The sequence below is a fragment of the Cyanistes caeruleus genome, chromosome 6 (assembly GCF_971803275.1).
Source record: "Cyanistes caeruleus chromosome 6, bCyaCae1.hap1.1, whole genome shotgun sequence".
NCBI lineage: Eukaryota > Metazoa > Chordata > Aves > Passeriformes > Paridae > Cyanistes > Cyanistes caeruleus.
In genome coordinates this window covers 8,563,918-8,578,629 of record NC_141706.1, presented here as the reverse complement: position 1 = coordinate 8,578,629, position 14,712 = coordinate 8,563,918, and the positions used below count along the sequence as shown (strand labels likewise).

Below are 14,712 nucleotides of genomic sequence, written 5' to 3'. Positions count from 1 at the left end.
GGGGGGAATTCTTTTCCCAATATCCCACCTAAACCCACTCTCTTTCAGCTTAAAGCTTCTCCTCCTTTTCCCATTATTCCAGGCCCTTGTCCAAAGTCTTTTTCCTCTTTAAATGATGATTGGATAATCATGTCCCTGTTGGATAATGCAGGATTTTTGGAGCAATATGTATTTTAACAGCTCCTCCTTCTGTTTTTCCTCTCTTTCTCCCTCTACATCTTGCTGTTTTCACATGCCAAAACACATCCCTGCTCTTCCATCCCATTTTCCCTGTTGTCTGGACCCCTTTTCCAGCTGCTGTGAGCAGGAGGAGCCCACCTACTTTGCCATCTGGGGGGACAACAAGGCCTTCAACGAGGTGATCATCTCCCCAGCCATGCTGCATGAACACCTCCCCTACGTGGTCATGGAAGGGCTCAACAAGGTAAGGTAGGGAATTGCCATCCCAAAAAACACTGGGAAAGGCTGGCCTTGCCCGGGAATACTGCTGGTTAAATACACCAGGCCATTTATTTTGGAGAAGAGGAGGAAAGGGTCAGTCTTGCACAGGGTATTGGAGTGGAGTGTGGTGAGGTCTGGGAATGGAATTCCCAAAATCCCAGATGCTCCTCTTTCCAAATTTAATGTCAGGATAACATGAGGTCGGTGGTGATGGTTCATTCCAGGAGCTGCCATTAAACTGTAGCCCAGGTGACATCCAGGGATGTGTCAGGCTTTATCCATCTAATCCTCTATCTCCCTGTGCTTCCAGAAGGCTCTGGGAAGAAAGAGACCAATCCAGCTGTTTGAAAGCCTCCAGTCAATCCCTGCTGTTCCTCTGCTTTCCTTGGACAGGTCTTGGAGAACTACAACAAGGGGAAAACAGCTCTGCTTTCAGCAGCCAAAGTGATGGTGAGTCCTACGGAAGTGGATCTCACCCCGGAGCTGATATTCCAGAGCCAGCCCTTGCCCAGCTGCCCCTCCGTGCAGATTGGAACTGGAGCCATCCCAGCGGACAGGAGGAACAGCAGCACCAAGTAAGGAGAGACTTTTCATGGAATAGTGGCTCCAGGTGTGGGTCCTCTTCCTCTTGGGGCATTGTGATCCATGTTAGTGGGACAGATCCACGGGCTGCCTTTGTGGGAGTTAAAGCTTCAGGATTTCTTATGGAATGTCGGGGGGAAAAATCCCGTGTGTTGCTGAGGAATTTGAGTGCAGCAAGGTCAGGAAAAGATATGGAAGAAACTTCCTTTTTTCTCTTTATCCAGACAGATGGGATTTTCCCAAGGTAAAACTTGGAGCCATATTTGGTTTGGGTTGGAAGGAATTTAAGGATCACCCAGTTCCAGCCAATGCCATGGCCAGGGACACCTTCCACCAGCCCAGGTTGCTCCAAGTCCCATCCAACCTGGAAGGAATCAGGGATAGTCCATGGCCTCTCTGGGCAGGGCAGGATTTAGTGAGCCAGGAAAAAAGAGCAAGAACTGGAGTCTGCAGAGGGAGAATCCATTTGTAATATTTCCAGCTGGGAGGATGGAGTGAGAAGAGATTCCCTGGAGCTGTGGATGCCTCTGGTTGGAGGAACTGTGTGAGGAACCCTTGGATCCTCTGGCTGTTCTGGGATTCTGCAGCCTCATGTTCTCCATTTCCCGTTGCAGGAGCAAATCCCATTCAGAAATCAGCCTGGAGGGATTCTACGAGACGAAGCCGCTTTCTCCCGTGCAGAAGGACCCAGTGGAGCTGCTTCTCCTGGACACTAAGGAACGTCTCTCCGTGGAGCTCCAGGACCGCCGCGCTCCTCTGGCCACCATGGAGAGCCTCTCGGACAACGAATCCATCTACAGCTTCGATTCCCGGCGCTCCTCCGGTTTCCGGAGCATCCGGGGCTCCCCCAGCCTCCATGCGGTCATGGAGAAGGACGAGACGCACTGCTTTTATATTGACCCCGTTATCCCCGAGGAAAACCCTTCCCTCAGCTCCCGGACAGAGCTGCTGGCTGCTGACAGCCTCTCCAAGCATTCCCAGGAGACGCAGCCCCCAGAAAACGTCCTCAACAGCGGCGGCACCACCCCCCAGCGCCGCTGCAGCGCCGAGGGCACCGGCAGTGACGGGGAGCACGTGTCCTCGTCCCCTCGGGAAGAGCCGGCGCTCCACAATGGCCGCCTGGCTGACGTTCCCAGTCCCCAGGTGCTGGAATTCGCCGAGTTCATCGACAGCCTCTTCAACCTGGACAGCAAAAGCAGCTCCTTCCAGGACATTTACTGCATGATGGTGTCGGACAGCTCCAGTGACTTTGCAGAGATTCCCAAATCCGTCAGCGACCAGGAGATCCTGCTGAGGGCGCAGTACGAGCCTAACTTAGTCCCAAAGCCCCCGAGGTTGTTTGCGGGCTCGACGGATCCTTCGTCGGGAATCTCCGTGTCACCTTCTTTCCCCCTTAGTTCATCCGGAGAACTCATGGATATCACTCCCACGGGTGTGAGCAGCCAGGAATGCCTGGCCACGGACAAAATCCGGACTTCCACCCCCTCCGGACATGTAACCAGCCCTGCCAAGCAGGACGATCTCATGATTTCAGCCCTTTAGTGCAGGGGAAAAGGGGTGGAATGATCCCAGTGGGATAATCCATGGAGGAGGCTGTCATCGGGCAGTTGGGATCAGAGGAGACAGCTGGAAAAATCCTTTCTGGGGTGACACAGTGGTGGTGTCTGGAGGATGGATTGTGCTGGAATCCTGTGCTTGGAGCTGGGAGAAGCTTTGCCCCACGGGGCCTGAGAGGGTCTGAGGCACTAAACTTCCCTACCTCAGCCTGTCTCATTCCAGAGGCAGATTCCTTGCCCTGGGGCACCTGCTGAGTTTGGGAGTGAGATACCTGGATAGATGGAAGCAGGAGGGGGCCGGGCCAGATCCCTCCCCTCGGGACTGAGCCGGTGGTTTGGGAAATGAGCGGATTGAGACTTTGGGCCCTGTTGCACTACCATGGATCCGGCCCAAGATCCAATTCGGCACACTTCCATGGGGATTGCTTTTGTAGGACACTCCTGTTTTAAAGCCATTGGGGCTGTATTCCCCGCAGATCCAGTCTCCCCTTCCCACCAGGCACAGCAGGAATGGGGCTGGCACCATGGTTTCTCTCCCCTGAGCACTCCTGAGAGGGAAGGACGCTGTTCCCAAGAGCCCAATCCCTCTGCCACATCCCTCTTTTGGCAGAAAGTTCTCCTGGATATCACCCCCATCACTCCTCGGTTCCCTGGACCCCTCCGAGCTGGCGGCATTCCCGCGGGACTGCCAGGATTCTCATCTCAGAGCTGCATGGATATGGATGGATCAACTGCAAAATGCACCCAGCATTATTTTCCAGGCCCCTGTGGAGTCTGGGAGTTTCTCCTGGATCCCTGGGGGTCCTCACACCACCCATATGCAGCATCCGCGGATCAGTGCCAGCCTCTGTCCTTGGGAATTCGGGGAAAAGATGGACTTTTTCCCAGTGTTGCAATCTCTTGTATGTTTACAGAGCTGCTGAGCTGGTTGGAAGGTATTTATTAAGGAAATAGGGAGGCTTTCCCGAAGGAAAACCCATGGTCATCCTCTCCTTCCTGTGCTGTTTCCTCTGGGGACTGAGGGAAGAGAGGATGAGCAGGCAGAATTCCAAGCTTCCCAGGTGGCTTGGATTCGGGGGTAACTGCCTGCCCCCTCTCCTTCCCTCTCCCCACCTGCACAATTCCATGTAGGAAAGCTTGAGCAAGTTGTTAGGAAAACTACCTGAGCCTCTGGGCCCAGAGGAGCCTGCTCCACCTCTCCAGGCAGGTTTTCCAATGATGGGAGCAGGAGGAAAACTACCTATCCTAGGAAATGAAACATTCTTGGGACCTGGAAATGGCCTTGAATTGCCACAACTCCCCCTCAAAGCTCAGCAGTTACTGATGGCTCTCCCCAGAGCTCCATCCTCCCTCCCTGGAGAAGAAATTCCTGGTTTGACTTCCTTAGAATCCTGTGGTTGCTCCCTTTTCCCCTCCTTAGCAGTGCTATTTCCATTGTGGCAGGACGCTGTGCTTTCCAGGAGCTCAGCTCCTGGCAAATCCCAGGTTTCCAAACCTGTTGTCCATGTGGACTCCAGAAGCCCTGGGATGGGTCAGAGCTGCGCTTCCCGGGAGCCAGTGGGATCCGATGCCATCGAGGAGCACTTTATAGCCGGTGTGCATTGATGGAAATAACCCTGGGTGCATGGAATTCCGCTGGATTCTGGGTCCAAGTGCTGATATCCCACTCCATCCAGCATGGGATGCTCCAGCCCCTGCTCCATAGCCGTTTCAGAGCCTTCAGAAGTGCTTCAAGTGGCCAGGAAAACATTATCCTTGTGGTTTAAGGTTCCAAAGGTGACCTTTCCCTGAGTGGAATCAGAAGGAATCTAGAGAAGTCCCTCTAGATTCAGAAGGATTTGGAGAAGGAAAAATCCTTTTATTCTGAGCAACCAGAAGTTCTTTTTGTTTTTGTAGATCCTTAAAAAAAGGAGCAGGGAGCAGGCACAGTACAGGATAGGGAGGAATTCCTGCACTCAGGAAACACTACTGAGGTGATTTTTCAGGAATACGCACAAAAATCTGGGAAGATTTGAGGGGAAAAGGGAAGCTGAGAGGCAGGGAGGCCGGGGCTAGCGGGCTAGCTCCCCTCCTGGCCCAGGAGTTGGGATAAGGAGCTCATTCCTGCCCTTCCTCCTGGCAGGAATTAACCCTTAGCACTAAGGCAGAACTTGGGATCTGCAAAGCACTTTAAAACCCTAAGGAAAGGGATCATCTCTGTCCCTGGGAGCGACATGAATACCTGGGATTAGATGGAACTACTGGTGGGAGGTGCCTCCAGGTGAGGAAAAGTGGGATATCTCCCTCCTAAAATGTGGGAACCTGCTGATGTTCCATGGCTCAAATGTTGCACTAGAAAGTCCCTTCCCTGACGTTCCTCTGCCGTGTCCTGGAAGACCCAATCCTTGGGTGACTCCTTCCTTCTCTGTGCCATTGGAACTGTATCCCATGGGAATGGCTTACCCTTGCCCTGACAGGAAGCAGTCTGGAATGCTGCATTTTTTTAGCTCTGTGATTACTGGACTTTGGAAAAGCCTGGAAATACATAATTCCCGGGAGCTGGGCTTGCCACAGGTCAAGGAGTAAAGGCACAAAAGAGCCCCTCGAAGGTTTTCATTGTATTCCATCATAGATAATTCCTGGTTTTTGTTGACAAACTGATCTGATCCCAGTCCTCTCAAATGAAATCCACGTTCTTGGAATAATTTCTGCTTTAAATGTCTCCGTGTCTTGGTCCCAGTCACCGTGTCTTGATCCCCAGCATTCCATGTCTCCATTCCCATCACTATTTTGCTGTCTGGGCATTTGGAAAGGCGGATCTCCCATTTCCTCCTGGAAAAGCACACCTGGAATGCTGAAATAAATGTTAAAGCTGCAGCTACCTCCTTCATCTGTACTGTACAAACTTCCTGCTTTCTCTTCCCTCTCTGTCTTTGGGAATATGAAGCATCTCCAGTTTTCCAAATCTCTTGGCTTCTGCTTCTTCCTCTTCAGCTTTGTGCCTTCGGATCTTCGGATATTCCCACGATATTCCAACAGGATGTTCCAGCCAGTGCCTGACGGGCTGGAAGCGCCTGACACCGCAGATCCCAGACTGGCCAACAGGTCACCCATTCCATGCCTCATCCTTAAAGTCCGTTCTGATCCTTCTTCCTTGGACTGAGTGACCTTTAAAGGTCCTTTCCTACACAAACTATTCCAAGGGTTTCTTGGCAGAGGAGAAGGCTGAGGCTCTTCTGCACCAGTAAATTGATTTTATTGGTGCTTTCGTTGCAGCAGTGCCAAAAATTTGGGAAGGATCCTGCAGTGCTGAGGATATACTGGCGCTTTCCCAATATTTATCATTATTCCTTCTCCTTCAGGGCTGCCTTCTTCAACTGGAATATTCATTTGCTCCTAAAACGTCCCTCTTTTCTTTGCTCCCTATTCCTCTCACCTATTTCAGGAGGCACCTTATCCCTCTCTTCTCTCAGGGTGCTGATGGTTCATTCCACATCCTTAGTAGCACATGGGAAAACTATTCCAAAGCAGTTAAATGGGATTCTTGGAACTCTTTAGGAACTTTTTTCCAAAGCTTACAGGATTTGTAGGAGGTATTTTGGTCCCTGCAGAGTGCTGGGGTAGCAGAGGGTGGTGTGGGTATGGAATTCCAGTGATTCCCAGTTCTGTTCTTTTAGGATGTTTGATTCCAGGAATAGTTGATGGTCCCAAGCAGGACTGAAGTGGGAAATGTGTTTCCAAAGGCATGTAAGAAGGAGGAAAAGCTCCAAGCGTGGGGATACAGGATCTGTATCTAGCACATTCTCCATGCACTTTGATGTTTTCCCAGATTTTGCTGCTCTTTTCCTGCAGGCAGATAATATTATTTCCATGGAATCGCCCACACAGCTTTCATTTACAAATTGGGACATAGGAATAATCAGGATTACCCCTGGCAATGGGAATTAGGTGGGATTAATTATTGCTGGAATGGGTGTGTTTGATTGGATTTGTGTTTTGGGGCTGTATCCAAGAATCTTCATTGAATTTCCATGGGCAGCAGAGTCCTTCTGTGTTTGCCTTGGGAATTGCTGGGCTGGAGCTCCCCTCCATGCTGGGTTTATCCTTATCCATTCTGGGATATCTTTCCCCTGGCAGTAGGACATTCTGGCTTTGCAGGATGGGAGCAGGAATATTTAATTCCCATGGGTTTAGGGATAGTGCTTGTAACTGCAGCCTTTGAGGAACTTCCAAATGTTGCCCAGGGAGGTGTGGATTCCTCATTCCTGGAAATATTTCAGGCCAGGTTGGATAAGGCTTGGAACAACCTAGGGTAGGGAAAGATGTCCCTGCCCATGGCAGCAGGTGGGAGCTTCCAAATGATTCTGGAATTCTGTGAATCCTTGCTTGCAGTATTACGGTGGTGCAGGAAAGGGAAGGTTGGAATTCCAGCAGCATGGATTGCTCTGCTGAGAAATTCTTCTGAAGGAAGCAGTTGGAAAGCACTGCCTGGAATTGGGCTCGTTGCTTTGTTCCCAGAGCCTGTGCAGTGCTGATTTTTGGGAAGAGCCTGCTGGATTTTGGGAAGAGCCTCATTTCTTGTGCCAAAGCTCCCTCTCATGGCTCCTGCATGGAGGAAGCAATGCTGCATGGATCCTGCTGGAGGCAAACACTGCCCATCCTTGGCAGCTGGGGGAAGAAGGAGAGGAGGGAATATTGCAGCTGGAAGCAGGGACCCAGTCTGGGAGTCCTCTCCAGTCAGATCCACAGGGGAGTTAGGGATTGAGAAGGGATGGGAAGGGGGCTGGATCAGCAGTCACTGATGTCCTTCCCCTTCTTCCAGCTCCAAGGAGCTGCTTAAAGGCTGGAAATTCCAAACATCCATGGATTAGGGCAACTCCTTGCTTTGTCATAGGGAATTATCATCAGCCTCTGAGCGCTTTGCTGTCTCCATTCCCATTGTTTTTTCCATGTTTTTTGAGTTCATACCCGTTGTGCCTTTGTTCTCCCTGGCTTCAGGTGCCGGATTTCTGGGATCAGACATTTCCCACCTTCCTTTTCCACTTCTCTGGGAGTACGGAAGTGTGGCCAAGGCCTGGTAGGAGCTGGCCTTGCTCCCGAGCTCTCTCCCGTTCTGCCTCAGTCAGGACTTCCCACATCTTCCCACTTTTCCCTGCTGCCTGAGGTCGTATCCAAGTGCCAAAAGCAAATCTTGACCTGAGGTAGGCGATTTCCTCCAACCCACACCACGTTTCTCCCTGGCTCTGGAGCAGCCCCCTGCCAAAGGTAAGCTGCCCTGGGAATTTTTCCTGCTTTCCTTGTTGTGTCCAATCCCTCTGACATCACGTCACACCATGCTCCGTGTCCCGACTTTCCCACCTTCCCAGCACACCTGTGGGATGAGAGGAACATCTCCCGTCTTCACCTCTTGATTCCTGAAAATCTTTGCAGCACAGGAACAAGCCTTGACGTTGTTTTTTCTTTGGATTCCACTTCCCTGCTTCCCGTCCCGGGCTTTGTGCAGTTCCAATGGCTCAGAGTCAGAAGGCAGGGGTGGCACGGTCCTGTCCTGCCGGGATACCAATTTTGGGAAGTTTGTGTGCAAGGGGATCCCGGCAGGGGTTTTTCCTAGGACACTGCCACACCCTTTGGGTCCTAAATCCTTTCCTGGGATGTCCCCAGCACTTGGTGGTGGCTGCAGCTCCAGCTTCCCACCTTTCCCTCCACAAGTCCACTCTTGAGCTCCTGTCCTGGCTCTGAGCGGAATTCCTAATGGCACAGGGATATTTTGGGATGGGCTGTGCCTCCCTGTCTGGAATGTTGTGCCCTACGAGCCCCTTTCCTTTGGCTCTGCCTCACTGGAAAAACCCTTCCTGCCTGTCACCTGTGTCCCATCCCGTGCTGGGGCAGCTCAGAGCAGGATACCTCTGGATTAATTTCCTGCTGGATCCTAATTGCCTCCTTAGAGCTGAAGCCTTTGGCATTTTTGGGAGAACCAGCCCTTCCAGAGAGCTCTGAGGCACTCCCACTGCTTCTAGCAGGGCTTGGAGCACTTGGATATGCAACTGGGGGGGGGGAAACAGCCCAGCATCCTGCGTCCCCATGCTCATCCCAGGAATGCTGCCCTCAGAATCCCTGCTCCGAGCTGCCCCAGCATGAAGATTTCAAGGAAACTCAAGCACTCCTCATGTGCCCTTCATTCTCCATGTGACTTATTTTGTACCTCTGTACAAAAGATCTGAACTAATCCCGCTGTAAAGAAAGATCCGGATGAATTATAACCTAATTCCAGAAACATGGATGTATATAAATTTTCTGTATATTCTATGGCACTCTGTATAAAATGGATGTTGGAAGCATGGCTGGAGTACGTGACTGTTCCCAAGGATGTCTTGGACATGGATGGTTGGGAGTTGCCTGAGGGTTTCTGCCTTAAAGGGTGGTGAGTGCGTTGGAGAGGTGGGAAGGACACCAGGAATTGGGTGTGCGGCTCTTGGGAAGGATCCAGGGAATTGCTGCGGGTTGGCTGTTTCTTCTCCAGCTCTCTGCTCTGGATCTCAGCCTTTGGAGCGGGAAAACACTTGGAGGAACATCCAGAAGTTGTGGATTTGCCATCCCATGGTCAGGTTGGAGCAAGCTGGAAGTTATCCTGGAAGTAGTGGAAGGTGTCCCTGCCCATGGCAGGGATGGAACTGGGTCTTTAAGGTTCCTTCCCACCAAAACCATTGCAGGCTCCCATCCCTGGAATGGTTTTGGGTGGGAAGGGACCTTAAAGATCCCTATCCCTTGAGATGAGTTCTAGGAATCTCTCCTTTTGTGGAGAAGAAAATTAAGGAAGGAACCAGATGTTTTGAGTTACTCTAAGTTAAATTCAACCTGTCCTATAAAAAGAAGGATTTTAGTGCAAACAGGGAACTTTTTGGGAGTGGATGGGAATGATGGGGATAGAAGAGGAGCATGTGTGCTCTCTTGGATATTCCAGCCTGAACAGTGGAGATCTCCCCGTTGGATGAATATGAAAGTGCTGAGATCCTTCTGTGAGCTGGGTGAGTCCAAACTGGGATTTTCCCAGTGTCCCACAGGACACAGCTCTGGAGTTGTAAAGCAGAATCTCACTGCCTGAGAGCTGTTCCCAGCTGAATAATTCCACATAATTCATATTCTGGGAAAAGGGAAAAGCTGTATTCATGGCTTACAGGGTTGGGGAATAAGGGCAGGAGAAGTCCTGGAGCTCACTGACCAGCCAGGAGAAATCCAGGGAGAAAAGGAATGCCTGGAAGTATGTAATCCTATTAATGGCTGCGTGGAATTGTTTTTATGGCTGCTCCTGAAGGGACTATCAGGGAATTAAGAGCTCAAAGGTGGCTGAACTACTGAGTTCCTATAAAAATGCCTATAAAAAGTGCTGGAATGTTGAAGTGCCTGATGTTTTGGGATGGTTTTGTGGGATTTTTGTCCCTACCCGGAGCTATATCAGCCTCATAAAAGGATATTGGCTCTTCTGGAAATCCTTCCTCTGCTGGGGAAGGAAAACATCCAACTCTGGCTGCTATCCTTGGATAAACACGGAATAATCCATGTTTAGGAGAGGCTGCTTTAATTCAGTTTTTAAGGATAAAAATATATGGATGTGGACACAGCAGGAATGGGGGATGCTGCTATGAAACCTATTAAAAGCCTTCCTTTGGGATGTAGTCATGTTTTCCAAGGAGATTCTCTGGCTGCTGGGTGTGTTGGTGACCTTAGGGAAAAAATCCAGCTTATTGAGAAAAGTTGTTTCCAATCCATTGACAAAAAAATTCAGAACTATAGAAAAAAACCCCAATTTTCCAAATGTTTGAAGTATTCCCCAGCAAGCAAAGAAAAGGAGGGAAAATAATGGAAATATTTAATTAACTAAAGCTGGCATCTAATTGTTAATTAATTCAATGGAAACCAGCATGGCACAAGTAGTTCCTTGGGGCTTTTCCAAGGATTCCAGGTTGTATTTCCTTTGGAAAAGAAAGGAAATGGTGATCTGGGGGTGATGGTCCAGATGTAATTCCTGGCCTCTTCCAGCAGCATTTGCATTTTCCTGCCTCCTCAGCAATGTCTCCTCATGTTTTCTAGCAATCTGTACTCATCCTTTCCACCACAAAACTTCCTTGGAAAGCACATCCAGCCCTTGTGGCCTTGTTTGTCCCGGTAGAATGAAGAGGGGTTTTCCATGGAGCCTGGATGTCCTCATTGGGAGCACGTGGGTGACACTTCCTGGCTCCAGGCCTGGCTTGAGTCCTTGTGCTTCCAGCTCCAGAGGTCTCCCAGGATGTTGAGGTCTCCCAGGACATGTGTTCCTCCCTGAGGATGGCCCTTTATTCCTTTATAAATCGATGGAGGTGTTCTCGCCGTCTCGGGAATGAACCCTTTGGAGTTAATGGATAACCTGGAAGGGATTGATCCGCAGGGTCTCCTGCCAGGAGGAGATAACGGAGGGAGCTCTGCTTCCGCCTCCAGCAGGGTTTGAGCTTCCCTGGGGGTAGGAAGGGATTTCCCAGAGAAGCTGGGGCTGCTTCATGCCTGGAGGTGTCAAGTCCAGGCTGGACAAAGCTTGGAGCAGTCTGAGATAGTGGAAGGTGTCCCTGCCCATGGAAGTGGATGGAATGGGATGAGCTTTGAGGTCCTTTCCCACCCAAACCATTCTGGGATTTGGGGAATTGGTGCCTGGATTTTGGGGTGGTTTGTGAATAGGAGATTCCAAGTATTCAGCGTCTCTGACAGGGACACAGCAGCTTCTTCGGGACCTGGTCCCACCAGGAGAAATAGATCTTCTATCCATTGAATATCCCTGGATCCATGATCCCTGCTTGGCTGAGCCTCCTGTGTGAGCCAGATCAATGATTCCGGCGCCCTTCCAGACACTGAGGTGTCCATGCTCAGAGCTGGTGGAAGAAGGTTTAAAACAGACTCCAAATCCTTCCAGTCGTTCCTGGGAATCTCAGCTGGAGGTTGGGATGTGGGGAGGGATGGGATAAGGGAAGGGGAAATTACTGAATTATTCTTTTGTTGGAAATTGGACTTTGAAATTTGGCGCCGGAGGGAGCCCCGGCCACACCTTCCATGAGTAATATCCCAAGTAATATCCCTCCAGCCCTTCCTGGCTCGTGCTCCCAGCCAGCCACGTGGGGATAGGGAGAGCAGGGTTTGCAGGGAGCATGACCTGGAGGGGATTGGGAAGGGGGAGAAATGTGGGAAATGTGAGAGGGCAAGAAAGAGGAAGACCAATGAGGGACTGCATTTGGATCCACTCGAGCCAACTTTCTATGGATCAAAGCAATACTTATGATTTTTTGGGATTCAGAGCTCTCTAGGATCCTTTGGGTATCACACAAGTCCATCCCTGAAGTGCAGCATTCCCAGCTCAGTGCAGGAAGGGAGCTGGACCATCCCGTATGGATGAGGTTTGGCTCCATCCCTTAGTGGGTTTTTCCAGTGGGTCTTTTCCCTTTAATCAGGTCTGGGAAGGGAAAGAGCAGCATTCCTTGGGGGAGTGGGAGCTGAGCAGGATTGGGAGGCAGGAGGAAAACTCAGGTGAGAAGGATGTGGATCATCCACACCTCAATTTAGGCACCAGGGAAGGAGGAAAAATGGGAAGGAGCAAAGATTCCTAGGGATATGTCCAGAGGAGGGTGGTCTGGGGATGGCAGCCACCCGGTGAGGCTCAAATTTGAGGATTTGAATCCTTAATGAGCCATTCCCAAAGGGGTTTTCCTGTCTGGTAGGGGCTGTGTGGCATTTGGGAGCTGTCTCACTGACAGGTTGGAATGTGGGAATGTTGACATTGTCCCTAAGGAAAGGAGGGAAGCGTCCTGTTTTTATTGTAAATGAGTTGTTCCACAGGATTTTACACTTTAGGATGGGGAATCCCAGGGCAACTCCAATATGGTCAATCCAGAGGGATCCGAATCCGGGCTCAGGATCCTTTCACCAAATCTTCTGATCCTCCTTGAACCTGGCTGTGTGGTCCTGTCACGGGCAGGAACTTGTGGAAGTGCTGGTGGAACTGGATGGGCTTTAAGGTCACTTCCCACCCAAACCATTCCAGGATTCCATGATCCCTGTCCCTCAAGATCAGTTCTAGGAACCTGTCCTTCAGTGGAGAAGGAAATTAAGGAATGAACTTGATGCTTTGAGTTATCCCAAGTTAAAGCCATCATGCCACATAAAAAGAAGGATTTTAGTGCAAATAAAGTTGAGTACAAGGGAATTTTTGGGAGTGGATGGGAATGGCAGGGATAGAAGAAGATGAATGCTCTCAGTCAAAAATATATCCCAAATATTCAATTATGTTGGATATTTGAGCCAGAATAATGTGGAAATCTGCCCTTTGGATGCTGGGATCTTTCTGCAAGGAAGGTGAGTCCCAGCTGGGATTTTCCCAGTGTCCTGCAGGGCTAGGGACACAGGGACAAGGCTCTGGAGTTGTTAAGCAGGTTCTCATGGCCTGGGGCTGTTCCCAGCTGAATAATTCCGTGGATGAGCTTTAAATTCCCTCCCAAGGCAAATCATTCCAGGATTATGGGGTTCTAAATCATAGAATCATGGAATGAGATTCTACAAATCAAATTATGATTTTGCGGATCTACAAAAATATGGGATATGATTCCATGGATACTAGGATTCTAAATGACAGGATCATGCATTCTAGCATTCAATATCCTGAGTTGGAAAAGACCCCTGAGGATCTTCCAGTCCAATTCTGACTTCAGTTTTTTAGTTCTGGATTTAATCTTTATTTCATTAAAATATTACAGATCAACATCTAACAGGGTTTTGGGCTGGGCTGGCGCTTGGCTTCCTGGGAAAAATCCATTTTCCCTTAATTTCCCTTCCTTCCCACACATCTTGTGCCCGAGACGGGGGGCTGAGAGCAGCAACAAGGGGAGCGGGGAATAACAATTGTCTTAATGTGGAGAGAGAGGAGAAAAAAGGGCTCGTTCTCTCCATCCCGAAATAATAGACCCATTACTGTCCCCAATCCTCAATCCCCCTCCTCTCCCGGGAGAAGAATTGGTCACTGCACAGCTGTGGGAGCGGGATAAATATATTTATATATCCCGGAGAATCTGCCCTTCTCAATTGGGATGTGGGGCTGGACAATCCCTCATTGTGCCCGGGCTGGCCCGCAGCAGAAAGGCCCCACAGTTTGGGGCTGGCAGGGCCCCGGCGCTCCGAGAACTCGGAACTTCATGGACATTATTCCCAGCGAGCCCTTATTTATTTGATTGGAGTCATTATGGGGTGGGAGGGGCAGGGGGGGAAGGGGGGAGTCGGGCGTTATTTGGGATTGTGGGAACATCTGGGGTGAACAGACCACAGCTGGGCCTTCCCCTGAGGGGGCAGGGGTTGGGCTTTGGGGTGGGATTTGGGGCTGGGTTTGGTGATCTGGGGCTGGATTTGGGGCTGGATTTGGTAAATTTGGGCTGGATTTGGAAATTTGGGGCTGGATTTGGTGATTTGGGGTTGGATTTGGTGTTGGGGGCTGTTTAGGGTGATTTGGGCTGGATTTTGATGATTTAGGGCTGAATTTTGATGATTTAGGGCGGATTTGGTGCTTGGGGCTGGATTTTGGTGATTTACAGCTAGATTTGGTGTTGGGGACTGTTTAGGGTGATTTGGGGCTGGATTTTGGTGATTTAGGGCTGAATTTTGATGATTTAGGGCTGAATTTGGTGCTTGGGGCTAATTTAGGGTGATTTGCAGTTGGATTTTCATGATTTGCAGCTGGTTTAGGGTGATTTGGGGCTGGATTAGGGTGATTTGAGGGTTAATTTTTGGTGGATTTAGGGCTGGGTTCTAGTGATTTGGGACTGGATTTTGGTGGTTTGCTGCTGGATTTTAATTATTTAGGGCTGGATTTGGTATTTGGGGCTGGTTGAGGCTGATTTGTGACTGGATTTTGATGATTTGGGGCTGGATTTTGGTGATTTGAGGTTGGATTTTGATGATTTGGGGCTGGATTTTGGTGATTTGAGGTTGGATTTTGATGATTTGGGGCTGTTTTAGGGTGATCTGTAGCTGGATTTTGGTGATTTGCAGTTGTTTTTGTGGTCTGTGGCTGGAATGTGAGGCTAGATTTTGGGGATTTACTGGTTTTGTAATTTGTACCTGGATTTCAGTGATTTGTGTCTTTTTTAAA

At 50.0% G+C, this 14,712-nt stretch overlaps 1 protein-coding gene across 8 annotated transcripts in view; it reads left to right on the top strand.

Moving 5' to 3' along the window:
• The window catches only part of DAGLA (diacylglycerol lipase alpha), a 63,012-nt gene extending 54,116 nt beyond the window's left edge, over positions 1-8,896 (top strand). For 4 of the 8 annotated variants that reach the window (XM_023928693.2, XM_086895579.1, XM_086895581.1 and 1 more), the window contains 3 exons: positions 295-424; positions 835-1,016; positions 1,638-8,896. In XM_023928693.2, coding sequence (XP_023784461.1) covers positions 295-424; positions 835-1,016; positions 1,638-2,565 — 1,240 coding nt within the window. In that variant the 3' untranslated portion in view covers positions 2,566-8,896. The remainder of the gene's footprint in view (positions 1-294; positions 425-834; positions 1,017-1,637) is intronic. The other 4 variants (XR_015288675.1, XR_015288676.1, XR_015288674.1 and 1 more) reach the window with 3 other exon arrangements.
• The last annotated feature ends 5,816 nt before the right edge of the window (positions 8,897-14,712 follow it).